Here is a 13,378-nt window from a genome sequence, read left to right as displayed (position 1 = left end):
ACTTAACATTTTATTTTGTAACTGATAACTGTCAGTATGGATCACAATGAAATTTGTAACGATTTGTAATTCCAAATAACACTGGGGAACAGTGTTTTTGTTGTCTTAGATTTATTTTTGACCAATTTTTGGGTGCAGAGTTTCAATAAGACCTGAGTTTTTTCTATCTCATCAGGTTTTTATGATACCTTGTACCCTCCAAAATCATTCAAATTGGATAAATACAAAGGAAAGTAAAGGAATAAAGTTAAATTCAAACAGCAATAAAGTCTGATCATTCATTCCACTTCTGGCAAAAATTTGCACTTATAGCTTTTCCTGGAGTGTGAAATCTGTAGACAATCCCTCCGAATACTCCAGCAGTAGTCAGCCAGCATATATTGATCCCATCTACTCTGATAGCATGCTTCTGTGACCATCAAATCTGGGTGGAATCATTCACCTTGTTCATCACTAGTGTCACCAAGAGTTTTGGGGAACGTATCTACATGGCTATGCAGGAAAAGCACCTTGAAGCTGATGTTGCATCCAAGCATTTTGTATGAATCCAAGAGTTTTTGGGTGTTTTCAGTGTAATTCTCTGCTCATGTATTTCCAAGAAAGTTCATGACAATGGCCTTGAATAATAACCAAGCATTTCTTTCCAGTTCTGTCATTGTCCCAAACAAATGTGGATCTCTGATCAGTTTGATCAGTTGTCGAATCTGTGGACAATCAAACATACCGGTCTTTATTTTTTCATATGTCAGGCCAGGAAATGCAGTAAGAAGATACTTGAAACTGTCTCCTTCAGTTTTCAAAGCTTTCACATACTGCTTCATGAGCCCAGTTTCAAAAGCAAAGGTGGGAATATAATTTTTTTTCTATCAACAAGTGGCTCATGTAGAATGTTTGGATCACCTGGTTTGAGGGCAGATCGTGGAGGCCAATTAGGGGCTTACTTTCCAGCCAGTGCTTTTCATGTGCTCTGCTGTCCCACATACAGAGATAACAGGGATATTTGGTGTATCCGTGCTGCTGTCCAAGAAGTACACTTAACATTTTAAGGTCAACACATATGACTCAATTGTGTGTGTGGTATTTCAATAACTCAGTGACTCTTTTTATGTCTCCATATTCTTGATATGATAGAAAAAACCAACGCTGTTTCAAAATCAGCATGCCTATCGCAAGGAGAGTGGTAGAGAAAATACCTGACATGATACAAGAAAACTGATTGCAGATTCAAAATCAGGATGTCTGTTTTAGTAAAAATTAGCGTAAAAATTGAAGGTTTAAAATTATTCCCCAGTGTAAAAGGAATTTCAACTTTTTTTTTTGGTAGGGGAGAAGGGGTTAGGTGCTTTGAATGTGAGCCCTGGGAGCTATGAAAATTTGGGAGCAGGAGTGGTTTCGAGGTCATCCCTAAAAATAAATTAACCTTACACTTTGAAGGCATTTGAAAGTATTTCTAGACACTTGAAAGTAAATCAATTAATTAATCAATCAGTATGCTTTATTTGCAAATAAGGGTATTAGACCTGTAGCAAATTTCAAATAAGATAATAATCTTACAGCCTCAGCAAGCATGTGCTGGCATAATGAGCAATTTCTCCCTATCTTCTGCAGACTCAGATAGAATAACAATATCATTGGCAAATCTCAGAGTTTTTATTTCCTCTCCTTCAATGGTGATTCCTTTTCCAAATTCCTCTTTGATTTCCTTTATCACCTTTATGTAAACATTGAAAAGGAGAGGTGACGAGCTACAGGCTTGCCTCACTCCTTTCTGCATTCCTGCTGCTTTTTCATTGCCTTCAGTTCTTATCACTGCAGCCTGATTTTTGTACAGATTGTAGATTATTTTTTCTTCGATATGTAACCCCAGTCACCTTCAGAATATCAAATAGCTTGGTCCAATCAACATTATCAAACGCCTTTTCTAGATCTACAAATGCCATGTACATAGGCTTGTCTTTCCTAATTCAGACATTAAGTCAGGATTGCTCACATATTCCTACATTTTTTCTGAAGCCAAACTGATCTTCTTCCAACTCGGCTTCAACACATCTTTCCATTATTCTGTAAATAATATGTGTTAAAATTTTGCAAGGATGAGATACTAAACTAATGAAATGAAATGGTGTATGGCTTTTAGTGCCCGGAGTGTCTGAGGACAAGTTCGACTCAGACACTCATAGGCGACCTGCACGTCATGATGAGGATGAAATGATGGTGAAGACGACACATACACCCAGCCCCCATGCCAGCAAAATTAACCAATTATGGTTAAAATTCCCGACCCTGCTGGGAATCAAACCCGTGACCCCTGTGACCAAGGTCCAGCACACTAACCATTTAGCTATGGAGCCGGACACTGAACTAATGGTGCAGTAGTTTTCACACTTGTCAGCACCTGATTTCTTGGGAATAGGTATTATAACATTCTGTCCAATATTGGATGGCACTTCTCCTGTGTCATACATCTTACACACTAAATGGAATAACCTCCCCATGCTGGTTTCCCCTAAGGTGGTCAGTAATTCTGAAGGTATGTCATCAATTCTAGGTGCCTTGTTTCTATTTAGGTCTCTCAATGCTTTATCGTTGAATTGTGACCTCCCAACAGTTTCTTTTTCCAGAACCTTATCATCTACTTCTTTTTCTTCATACAATTGTTTAATATGTTTCTGCTATCTTTCTGCCTTGTCTTCTTTTCCTAGAAGTGGTTTTCCATCTGAGCTCTTAATATTCATACACCTTGTTTTCCTTTCTCCAAAGGTTTCCTTGATTTTCCTATATGCAGCATCTAACTTTCCTACAGCCATACAAGCTTCAACATCTTTGCACTTCTCTTTCATGTATTCTTCCTTAGCTGACCTGCACTTTCTATCTACTTCATTCTTTAGTTGCCTGTATTCTTTTCTGCCCTCTTAATTGTTTGCATTCATCAATCAAGTCTAATATATCCTGAATTATACACTGATTCTTACTTGATCTTACCTTTCTTCCTAACTTTTCTTCAGCAGCCCTACTGATCTCATTCTTCACAATTGTCCACTCATCATCTTTTCACTTAGCCCATGTGCAACGTGTTCCTTGAAACAATCCCTCACACTTTTCTTTCAACTTAACTAAGTCCCATCTTCTTGCATTCCTTTCTTCAATTTCTTCAACTTCAGATGACATTCCATGACCATCACATTGTGGTCAGAGTCCATGTCTGCTCCTGGGAATGTCTTGCAATTCAACACCTGGTTTCTGAATCTATGCCTGATCGTAATGAAGTCTTATTTGATGGCTACATTCCTGTGTCTCGAGGTCTTGTCCACGTGTACAACCATCGTATGTAGTGTTTGAACCAAGGATTAGCAAAGACTAAATTATGATCGATGCAGAATTCAACCAGCCAACTTCCTCTTTCATTTCTTCGCCCCAGTCCAGATTCTCGTACGACATTACTTTCTCTTCCTTGGCGTACCACTGAATTCTATTCTCCCATCACAATTAGATTCTCATCACCTTTTACATATTGTATTAAATCTTCTCTCTCTTCATATATTTTTTTTTTATTTCATCATCATCTGTTGAACTAGTAAGCATATAGACATGCACTATTGTGGTGGACATTGGTTTGGTGTCTATCTTGACAACAATAATTCATTCACTATGCTGGCAGTAGTAGCTTACTCAGTGCCCTGTTTTCTTATTCATTATTAAACCAACTCCTGCATTTCCCAGTTTGATTTTGTATTGATAATTCTCTAGTTGCCAGACCAAAAATCCTGCTCTTCCTGCCAACGTACTTCACTTATACCAACTACATCAAACTTTAGTCTATCCTTCTCCCTTTTCATATTCTCTAACCTACCACAACGATTCAAACTTCTAACATTCCATGCTCCAACTCGCAGAGTGTTAGTGTTCATCTTCCTGATCATTGCTTCCTCCTGCGTAGTCCTCACCCGGAGACCTGAATGGGGTACCTTTTTATGTCCAGAATATTTTCCCTGGGAGGAAGCCATCATCAATACATCATTCATTCATGCAGAGAGAGCTGCATGTCGTTGGGAAATAGTTACAGTGGTAGTTTCCCTTTCCTTTCAGCTGTGTAGCAGTATCAACACAGTTAAGCCATGTTAAATATTATTACAAGGCAATATCAGTCAATTATCCAATCTGCCACCCTGGCAACTTCCGAAAGGCTGCTATCCCCCCGTTTGATAAACCATTCGTTAGTCTGGTCTCTCAACAGGTACCCATCCAATATGGTTGCACGTACGTTTCGGCTATCTGCCTCATTGGGACATGCAAACCTCCCCACCGTGGTTATGTCGCATGGTTCACAGGGGAGGAAACTCTAGTGTTCGGTTAAGAATATGTTGAGTGCCACAGCGGACACTGGTGACTATTTTTGGATTTCCTACTAGGCCTACTTTGCTTGCAAAGGGTAAAAATAAAGTTTTGGCCCACAGAACATTTTTTTTTCTTTTTTTTTTTAATTGGCACCTGATGAAATGAAACCTACTGAAAGTTACGGTAATCTTATATCTTCAGTGAAAAGGTATCTGATGATAGACTGCTTCTAACAGTGAATGATTTCATTGCATGTAAATGAGATTGAAAATAAAGCATGAAGTTAAACTATATACATGGATTAACATATGAACTGGAATGTAAATATGAGTTGTACTGTATTTGTAACATTTATTTGTAAATCTGTAAGTGCACATAATTTATAGATAAGTAAATACAGTGAAAATTCCCATTTATGGACATGACAGGGACATAACAATTTGTCCATATCTGGAAGATGTCCTTTACTGAAAGGGAGGTTGCCTAATCTAACTGTAAATGTACAACATTAATTTTGTATAACTTCATTCTTTAAATGAAATTGATTTATTCTAAATACAGTTTAATTGCATTAAAACTTGAAGTAGAAAGGGTCAAAGGAATGTATCGTGCATTTTTATACTATGTGTAAAATAATTTATGCAAATTTACAATATTAACTTATGAATAATGTACAGTATAGCATTATGAAGTTCCCGTTAAAAATTTCGTCAGGCCTGTCTCTCTACTTCAGAGAGTTTATCTTTTTGCACACGAACACTGCATGTAGCTTTTTTCACACACTCAATAACTTCAACTTCTTCATGGATTATCATATGCCATGGCATTCAATACGATTTTATTATTTTTTTTATTTTTTTTTGCCAGTTGTTTTACGTCGCACCGACACAGATAGGTCTTACGGCGACGATGGGACAGGAAAGGGCTAGGAGTGGGAAGGAAGCGGCCGTGGCCTTAATTAAGGTACAGCCCCAGCATTTGCCTGGTGTGAAAATGGGAAACCATGGAAAACCATTTTCAGGGCTGCCGACAGTGGGGTTCGAACCTACTATCTCCCGAATACTGGATACTGGCCGCACTTAAGCGACTACAGCTATCGAGCTCGGTCAATACAAAATAACTGACAAGAGAGCAAATTAAAGTTACAATAAATGTTGAATTGACTGGACTTTGGACCTGTCAGTCGGGCAATATTTTATGACTTTCTTCATTCACCCGCTACCAGGTAATCATACTGGAGGGCTAGCAGGTACAGTACTACTATGGAACCTTCAATGTATTATCTTCTTGTCAACACAGTGCATTTCTGTACAGTCTTAAAAAAAATAATTCTTCTTCGGAGGGTTGCCCCAGTTAAGTTTGGCTGAGTTTGAAGTAATTTTTATCCTAGGCGATTCTTTTTCTCCAGACCTGATTGTGCTCAGTGTGATAGCCACAGGCACAGACTATTGCATTACATCTCAATTTTCACAGTAGAAGACTTCGATGGAGTACAGGAAGAGGAATATTGTCCCGCACATCCTTGCACACTTTCCAAAGGTCCTCAATAGTGGTGGGACATCTAGAAGAAAGCCCTCTTTTCAGGAAACCAAATGCACAGAAATCTACCGGCAAGGCATCTGGAGATTTGACAGGGATGTCACTAAATGATATGACACGGACACCCGTCTCTGCTTCTTTTCTCTTGAAGTAGGTGGCTGATGATGTAGCAGTATGACTAGATGCTTTATCCATGGGGATTCAGATATTTGAAGCATCCTCACCGTACAGTCTTGGGATATATTCATTGAAATAGGGGTCCATAACATTCTTCTGGAAGTAGGTAGCATAGATCTTCATATTCTTTGGCACTCTGAGGATTCTGAATTTACCCTGGGATGAATATCCTGCCACTACCATGAAATCCCTAGTAAAACTTTTCTTTGTTTCCCTTGACAAAGTTTGAGTGCCCCTTTTGGCCTATTGAGCGATAGCAAATTGCCCAGGGTTTGTTGTTGTCATCCAAATAAACTAAAGCTTCATCTAGGATAACAATTGACTGCCATTTATCCCATGCTAGGTAGTTTCCACATAATTTTCTGGTGTTAGTGAACCATCTTTAATGTGCATTGCTTTCAGAGCATGTCCACAGGCCTTGTACCGCTTTACCAGGTTCATATTTTTTTTAAATTATACAGTATACTAAACCTTTAAATGTGTTTATGTCACTGGCAAGGTGCCTGTTTTGAGTTGGTGAATTTTCTTTCAGGACAGTAGCTTTTACCTTCCTACTGATGTCCGGAGTCCTGGAGGGTCGAACTCTCTCCCGTGGCAGTTTTTTCGAAGTCGTCGTTTCTATTTAATGTCAAAAATTTCATTTTTGGTCCGTATTGAATCAAGATTTACATTAAGAAATATGGGTAAGTGGTTCCACCTATTCAATACTACAAAATTGTGAAGTTATTAATACGTCACATATTTATTTGATTTCATTATTGGGACTGGTTTTGCCATCATCAGCCTAAGAAAATTGTTACAAGGCATTTAGAAAACTAGGCTAACATAATTTAAACATTTTTGTATGTACAACTTGAACCATTGTTCTTAAACTAAATTTTTGTATTGGGTGTACACCATAAAAACTTATATATTTAAAATACAAAGACTAGAATAATTCTTATGAGATACACTACAAGTCATAAATATTATACGATCTTTTGAATATAAAGATAGTAAATGATGTCAAATTGCTTGTAGATGTTATAAAAGATTGATTACAGCATTGAATTTTTGTAAAAAAAACTTTTTCATAAAATATAACTTGATTGGACATTAAGGGTATTCAATTGGCTCTACTGAATTATAAACATTTTAAAATTATATTTAACATACAGTAAGATTGGCTGATTTCATTTTAGAATATTAAAAGTCATTATACGTGCGGAGGCAGTCAGATTGCAGCAACCAATTTTTTGGTAAAAACAATTCCTCATACAATATATGTTAATGAACTATGTAGAATGTTCAAGTTTGCCTGGTAGTATCTAGAGTGTAGTGACTAATATCTTGTGTTGATACAGTAAATTAAATTATATTAGTGTATGTGTCACATAATACTGAATACCCTTCACAATTTTGTAGTATTGAATAGGTGGAACCACTTACCCATATTTCTTAATGTTGTTGTCTCTGGCGGGAAACCATTCTGATGTAATTTTATCACATTGCCTACAGAGGACTTACTAGTATTGAAACCTTTCATTTTACACTGTTGTACAATCCTCAATAATGAGAAATTAGCATCAGAAAGGCCAACAATGTAGCTTTGCCATATATCTGCAATTCAGCAGGCTATGAGGCAACAGTGGTATGATATGACTGTACGCAGCACTTCTCTAAATCACACTGACCAGACAGAACAAAATAAACGACATGCAGCTGCTTCTAGGGGCGGCATGTGTGCTCTTGGTCATGTCCTGTATTAACTGGGGTAATCCTTTGTATTTTTGTAACACACAGTACAGCGTATCAAGTCTTGGAATCCCAGTTCTGTCCATTCTGTCCCCTTAAGTTGATGGCTCCCTGGCCACTCAGAGAGGGGGAGAGAAAGATGGTCGTCCACAGGACGTGTGTTCATAGGGAAGTTTGTGTTATTTTAAGGTGTCTATCACTAATTCTCACATTCTTGGGAACACTTTGTATAGAGGCAAAAATCACATTTCACTTCCAAGTGGCTCACATGTTATGGTCTGTATAGAAACATGGGCCGGCCCTGTGGTGTAGGGGTAGCATGCCTGCCTCTAATCCAGAGGCCCCGGGTTCAATTCCTGGCCAGGTCAGGGATTTTTACCTGAATCTGAGGGCTGGTTCGAGGTCAACTCAGCCTATGTGATTAGAATTGAGGAGCTATCTGACGATGTGATAGCGGCCTCGGTCTGGAAAGCCAAGAATAACGGCCGAGAGGATTCGTCGTGCTGACCATACGACACGTCGTAATCTGCAGGCCTTCAGGCTGAGCAGCGGTCGCTTGGAAGGCCAAGGCCCGTCAAGGGCTGTAGTGCCATGGGGTTAGGTTAGGTTAGGTTATAGAAACATGGCCTTTCCAACAACGAGATGAAGCAAACAATATAAATGTGTTTCTTTCAAGAGAGGAGAAAGAGAATTTACTACACAACATGGTTTTATAATTTTAAGATAATGCCATATTTTAACTATACTTTACATGTTAATAATCAAGATTCAAGTGAGACCTGTTACATCAGTGTCCCTTAAATTTTATTATGACACTGCTGATTACTTTTAAGATTCAAGATTTTAGCGAGACTTATTGTAGTAGTGTCCGTAAGCTCTTATTAGTACATCAATGAACTGTAGATTATGTACCTTTAAGATTCAATCCTCTGAACATGACCGAAAATAGGGGTCGAAACATATATGGTCGATAACGTAAAAATGACACCTTCATAGATTGAATAGGAGGACTCAATTAAACAATTATATTGTCAGTACGGACATGAAGTTGATATCATTCAACATGAGAGTGTTCTTAAGCCAGAATTGATTCTATATTATTTTGGTTGGGACATAAAAATCTGCCAGTTTTTAGTGTATTCGTAAGGAGAAGTTTCATCGTAATGTATCTATCACCTCTAATAGACAATTTTCATGTTCTTAGAGACTCTCCGCAAGTATCCAGTATTGCCATTTCTGGACCGAAGATCTCTAAAACCATACAGACTGCCTGGTGATGAGAATATTATCCTGGAAAAAGATCAGACAATCATCATACCTGTGCTGGGACTTCACTGGGACCCTGAATTCTTTCCAAAGCCTGAGCAATTCAATCCAGAGCATTTCTCAGAGGAGAATAAGAGGATTCGTCCTCATTATTCTTATTTACCTTTTGGAGAGGGCCCAAGGAACTGCATTGGTAAGTAGTTTTGTCAGAGTTGTCTTATGGAGAACATAGATTTATATTGCTTGAGGCAAATAAAAAAGTTCTGTTGGATTTTGACCTTCCAAAAGGAAATACACAAATAATAAGTACAGCATATCTAGTAGATCAAAAATGGTTCCCTTCATAATAAATGAAATTTCCTCTATGTTCTGGAAGATCATGGATCCCTCTGCAGGATATGAACTAAAGTAGTTATCCAGTGCTTCTGTCACCTCTTTCAGGATTCAAAGCTGCCATTTTCTACACCATATTGGTGGGGGCATTAGATTAACACCCATTGTATCCCCTGTCTGTTGTAAGAGGCGACTAAAAGGGGCACCAGTGGCTCTGAACTTGGGAGCGTGGGTTGGCGACAATTGGGCCCTGGGCTGAGTCCTGGCATTGTTTCTATGTACACTGAAGAAAATGTAACTTGCAACACCCAGAAGGAATGGTGCTACGTTGCTGCAATTGAACATGCAGGACGAGTGTTCAGTTGTGATTCGATGATTACACTTTCAGGTCCCTCTGACCGCAAGTTTGGACAACAATCAATACAGGATGTGCCCACCACGAGCTGCAAAACATTCACAATTAAGTGGGGTTTTTTTCTCCACCTAGTCAATACAATGATTGCTTAAGGCAATTTTTAATGGTCAAAAGTGGTACATGTTTCGTATATTATCAACATCTTCAGCCACATAACACTGTTTAGATGAAAAATATATAAATTGACAAAGTAATGCTTTTGAGCAAGTGTCCTTAAAATTAACATAAGATTGACAACATTAAAACAAACAAATAACTCAAGAGGAAATATATAAATTATTTCTACAATAGAAAGCAGTCGTCAAGGAAACACTTGTACAATATTCCATAGAGAATATGTCCCAATGAATATTCTTTTCTTAATAATTCATGAAAAAAGGTCAATTTATAAATTAAAAATTTTAAAGTTAGATATTTGGAATATGTGAATGCTGAAAAACATAGAAGATTCTCAGCAATGGGATCACACATGACTGCCACAGGTCATAAATTTACCAACATAGAACAAGACCTGACCATCATAAAAAAGTTAAAAAAGGGCAGCTTAATGAACACATATGAAGATCTATACATTCATCTAGACCAACTTGTAACGAAAAATGATAACCTTAATGAAGATCTATACATTCATCTAGACCAACTTGTAAAGAAAAATGATAACCTTAATGAGGCTGTAGAATATTAAGAATCCATTATATTATCAAATTCTAGTATATTTGAAAATGCTTGAGAAAGATCACGAAAAAAAGAATTGTAATTTCTCCACCTACAGATAGCCCTACAACTTATTCCTCCTCAGTTGAAGCTATAGGTGACAGCAAGGAAGTTCTTGACACACCTATATCCCCCGCTCCTTCACCTCCTCAGGTGCAAGAGCAAGGAAGAACGCATCATCAATATTACACCCGACGGAAAACTGTGAAAGAATGACAGGAGTTACTGTTCCAAAGGAAAGCAGGCTTAATAAGATTTGACAACTAGGAATTAGTTATATTTTCATCTGCATTAATAATAAGAGCCACACTGTGATATCTGGATTTCCTCATTTTGATAATTACTTATAAATTGTATAATATTTTATTTATAAATCAAACTTTTTTCATGAATTATTAAGAAAAGAATATTCATTAGGACATATCCTCTATGGAATATTGTACAAGTGTTTCCTTGACGACTGCTTTCTATTGTAGAAATAATTTATATATTTCCTCTCGAGTTATTTGTTTGTTTTAATGTTGTCAATCTTATGTTAATTTTAAGGACACTTCCTCTAAAGCATTACTTTGTCAATTTATATATTTTTCATCTAAACAGTGTTATGTGGCTGAAGATGTTGATAATATACAAAACATGTACCACTTTTGACCATTAAAAATTGCCTTAAGCAATGATTGTATCGACTAGGTGGAAAATAAATAAATACTTAATTGTGAATCTATTGAAGAGCGATACGGACCATGAAGCTGATTTTTTCTGCAATACATTGACGAATTCATCGAGGCATGGTGTCAATAAGGCCCTGGATCGCTTCCTGAGGAATTGTGGCCCATGCTTGCTGCACTGCACGGGTCAGTTGTTCCAGAGTTGTGGGTGGCTGAGGACGGTTGGCCAGTTGTCAACCCATCATGTCCCACACATGCTCAATAGGACTGAGGTCCGGGGATCTGGCGGGCCATTCTAAGGTTATGATGTCATGGAGAGCTTCTCTGGAGATGCGTGCAGTGTGAACCTGGGCATTGTCCTGCTGAAACATCCCATTAGCAATGTTCGCCATCATAGGGACAACCACTGGATTGAGTACCCTATCAACGTAGTGTCGAGCAGTCATAGTGCCCTCAACAAGCACTAATTGTGATTTCACATTAAAGCCAATAGCTCTCCAGACCATAATGCTTGGTGTTGGCCCTGTGTGCCTCTCGACAATAAGATCTGGGCGGCCCCTCTCCCTGGTATGTCGGCGCACACGATTCCGGCGATCACTGCGGGCAAGACAGAAGCGCGATTCATCACTAAAGACGATCCTATGCCATTCGTCGACCCACATCGATCTTTCTCGACACCAGGACAGCCTTACACGTCACTGTTGTGGGGTCATTGGAACACCTTCTGCAGGGATACAGGCTCGTAAGCCAACTGCACGCAAGCGATTACCAACTGTTTGTTGTGTAACATGAGGTGCCACAGCTGCTCAAATTGGCGCTGCTGTTGCATGGGGTTCCATCCGGGCCATCCGAATGATGCGGCGATCTTCTCTCACAGTTGTCTGTTGCTCTGGGCCTATGCCTATGAGTGTGGGTACCTTCATTTAACCACTGCTGCCATACACGTTGTACCGTAGATGCCTGTCGGCCAACACGTGCAGCGACAGTCCTTAGCGATAATCCAACCTCACACAGCCCAATTATCCGAGCCCTCTCAAATGGCGACTGTTGTTGATAGCGTGCTCTTCTCTGAGTCGAGGCATGTTTGACAGGGAACACTTCACTGCACAGACTGCAAGTCAACTACACTACACCAGAGTCCGTATACTGGAGTTGATTCCTCCGCGACCAATCACGTGGGGAGACCTGTAGCAACAATCCAGTGGCTCTGCCTATCTGACAACCCTTGGTCAACTCTTGTTCTTTTCGACCCCAATGCTATTAGGTTGCGAATCCTAGGTAGTCTTTCATTTTCATGCCCTTCACGGCCCTTGTCTTCCTTTGGCCGATATCTTCATTTTTTGAAGTGTCGGATCCCTACCATATTTTCTTTCTAGTTAGTGTTATATAGAGGATGGTTACCTAGTTGTACTTCCTCTTAAAACAATAATCACCACCATCTACCAGTTTCTAGAACCATACGGTCTGCCTGGTGATGGAATTTATCCTCATCTTTTCGTGCTTTTAGTGTTTCTTCGCCTCTTCTCTTTGCAATTCCCTTTTCTGACACTGACTTTTTTTTTTTTTACAAGTTGCCTTACATCACATCTACACATATACTTTTATTATAATTATTATCTAGATTGAGAAGCAGCAGCAGTAACAACTGATGCAAACAACATTTCTTTTTTTCTGAGAATCCTGTAATAATAGAGATCATCATGGGTAAAGCAGGAGAATTTTGTACATTCACATGTACAATTATGACTACAACATAACTATATGGATGTGAAACCTGGACACTTTACCGTCGTGACATAAAGAAACTGGAATGCTTCCATCAGCAGAAACTTAGATCCATCATGAACATCAAATGGGATGACTACATAAACAGTGTGGCAGTTCTTGACAAGGCGCATATGAACAGCATAGAAGCCTTCATTATCACTCATTGGCTTAGATGGGTTGATCACATCCAGCGTATGATTGATAGCAGACTACGTAAACAACTTCTTTGCGGTGAGAATGGTTATGGCAAAAGGCCTCAAGGTGCTCCTTTGAAACGTTATAAAGACCACCTTAAGAAGACTATAAATAGTACCAACATAAATGCTAACACCTGGACAACAACTGCACAGAATTGAGTTTTTTGGTGCAAAGCTACTGCAGAAGGTATCTCACTGTTTGAGCAGGCACGTTGCAGACAAGAAATAGAAAC

The 13,378-nt window shown here is 38.8% G+C and overlaps 1 protein-coding gene across 1 annotated transcript in view; it reads left to right on the top strand.

The window, feature by feature from the left end:
• LOC136876510 (cytochrome P450 6j1) overlaps positions 1-13,378 on the top strand; it is an 81,370-nt gene that overhangs the window by 54,461 nt on the left and 13,531 nt on the right. The window contains exon 5 of the mRNA XM_067150524.2: positions 8,990-9,244. Coding sequence (XP_067006625.2) covers positions 8,990-9,244 — 255 coding nt within the window. The remainder of the gene's footprint in view (positions 1-8,989; positions 9,245-13,378) is intronic.

Source organism: Anabrus simplex, chromosome 6, assembly GCF_040414725.1.
Source record: "Anabrus simplex isolate iqAnaSimp1 chromosome 6, ASM4041472v1, whole genome shotgun sequence".
Taxonomy (NCBI): Eukaryota; Metazoa; Arthropoda; class Insecta; order Orthoptera; family Tettigoniidae; genus Anabrus; species Anabrus simplex.
Note: the sequence above shows the minus strand (reverse complement) of the source record. Positions and strands in the feature narration are given on the sequence as shown.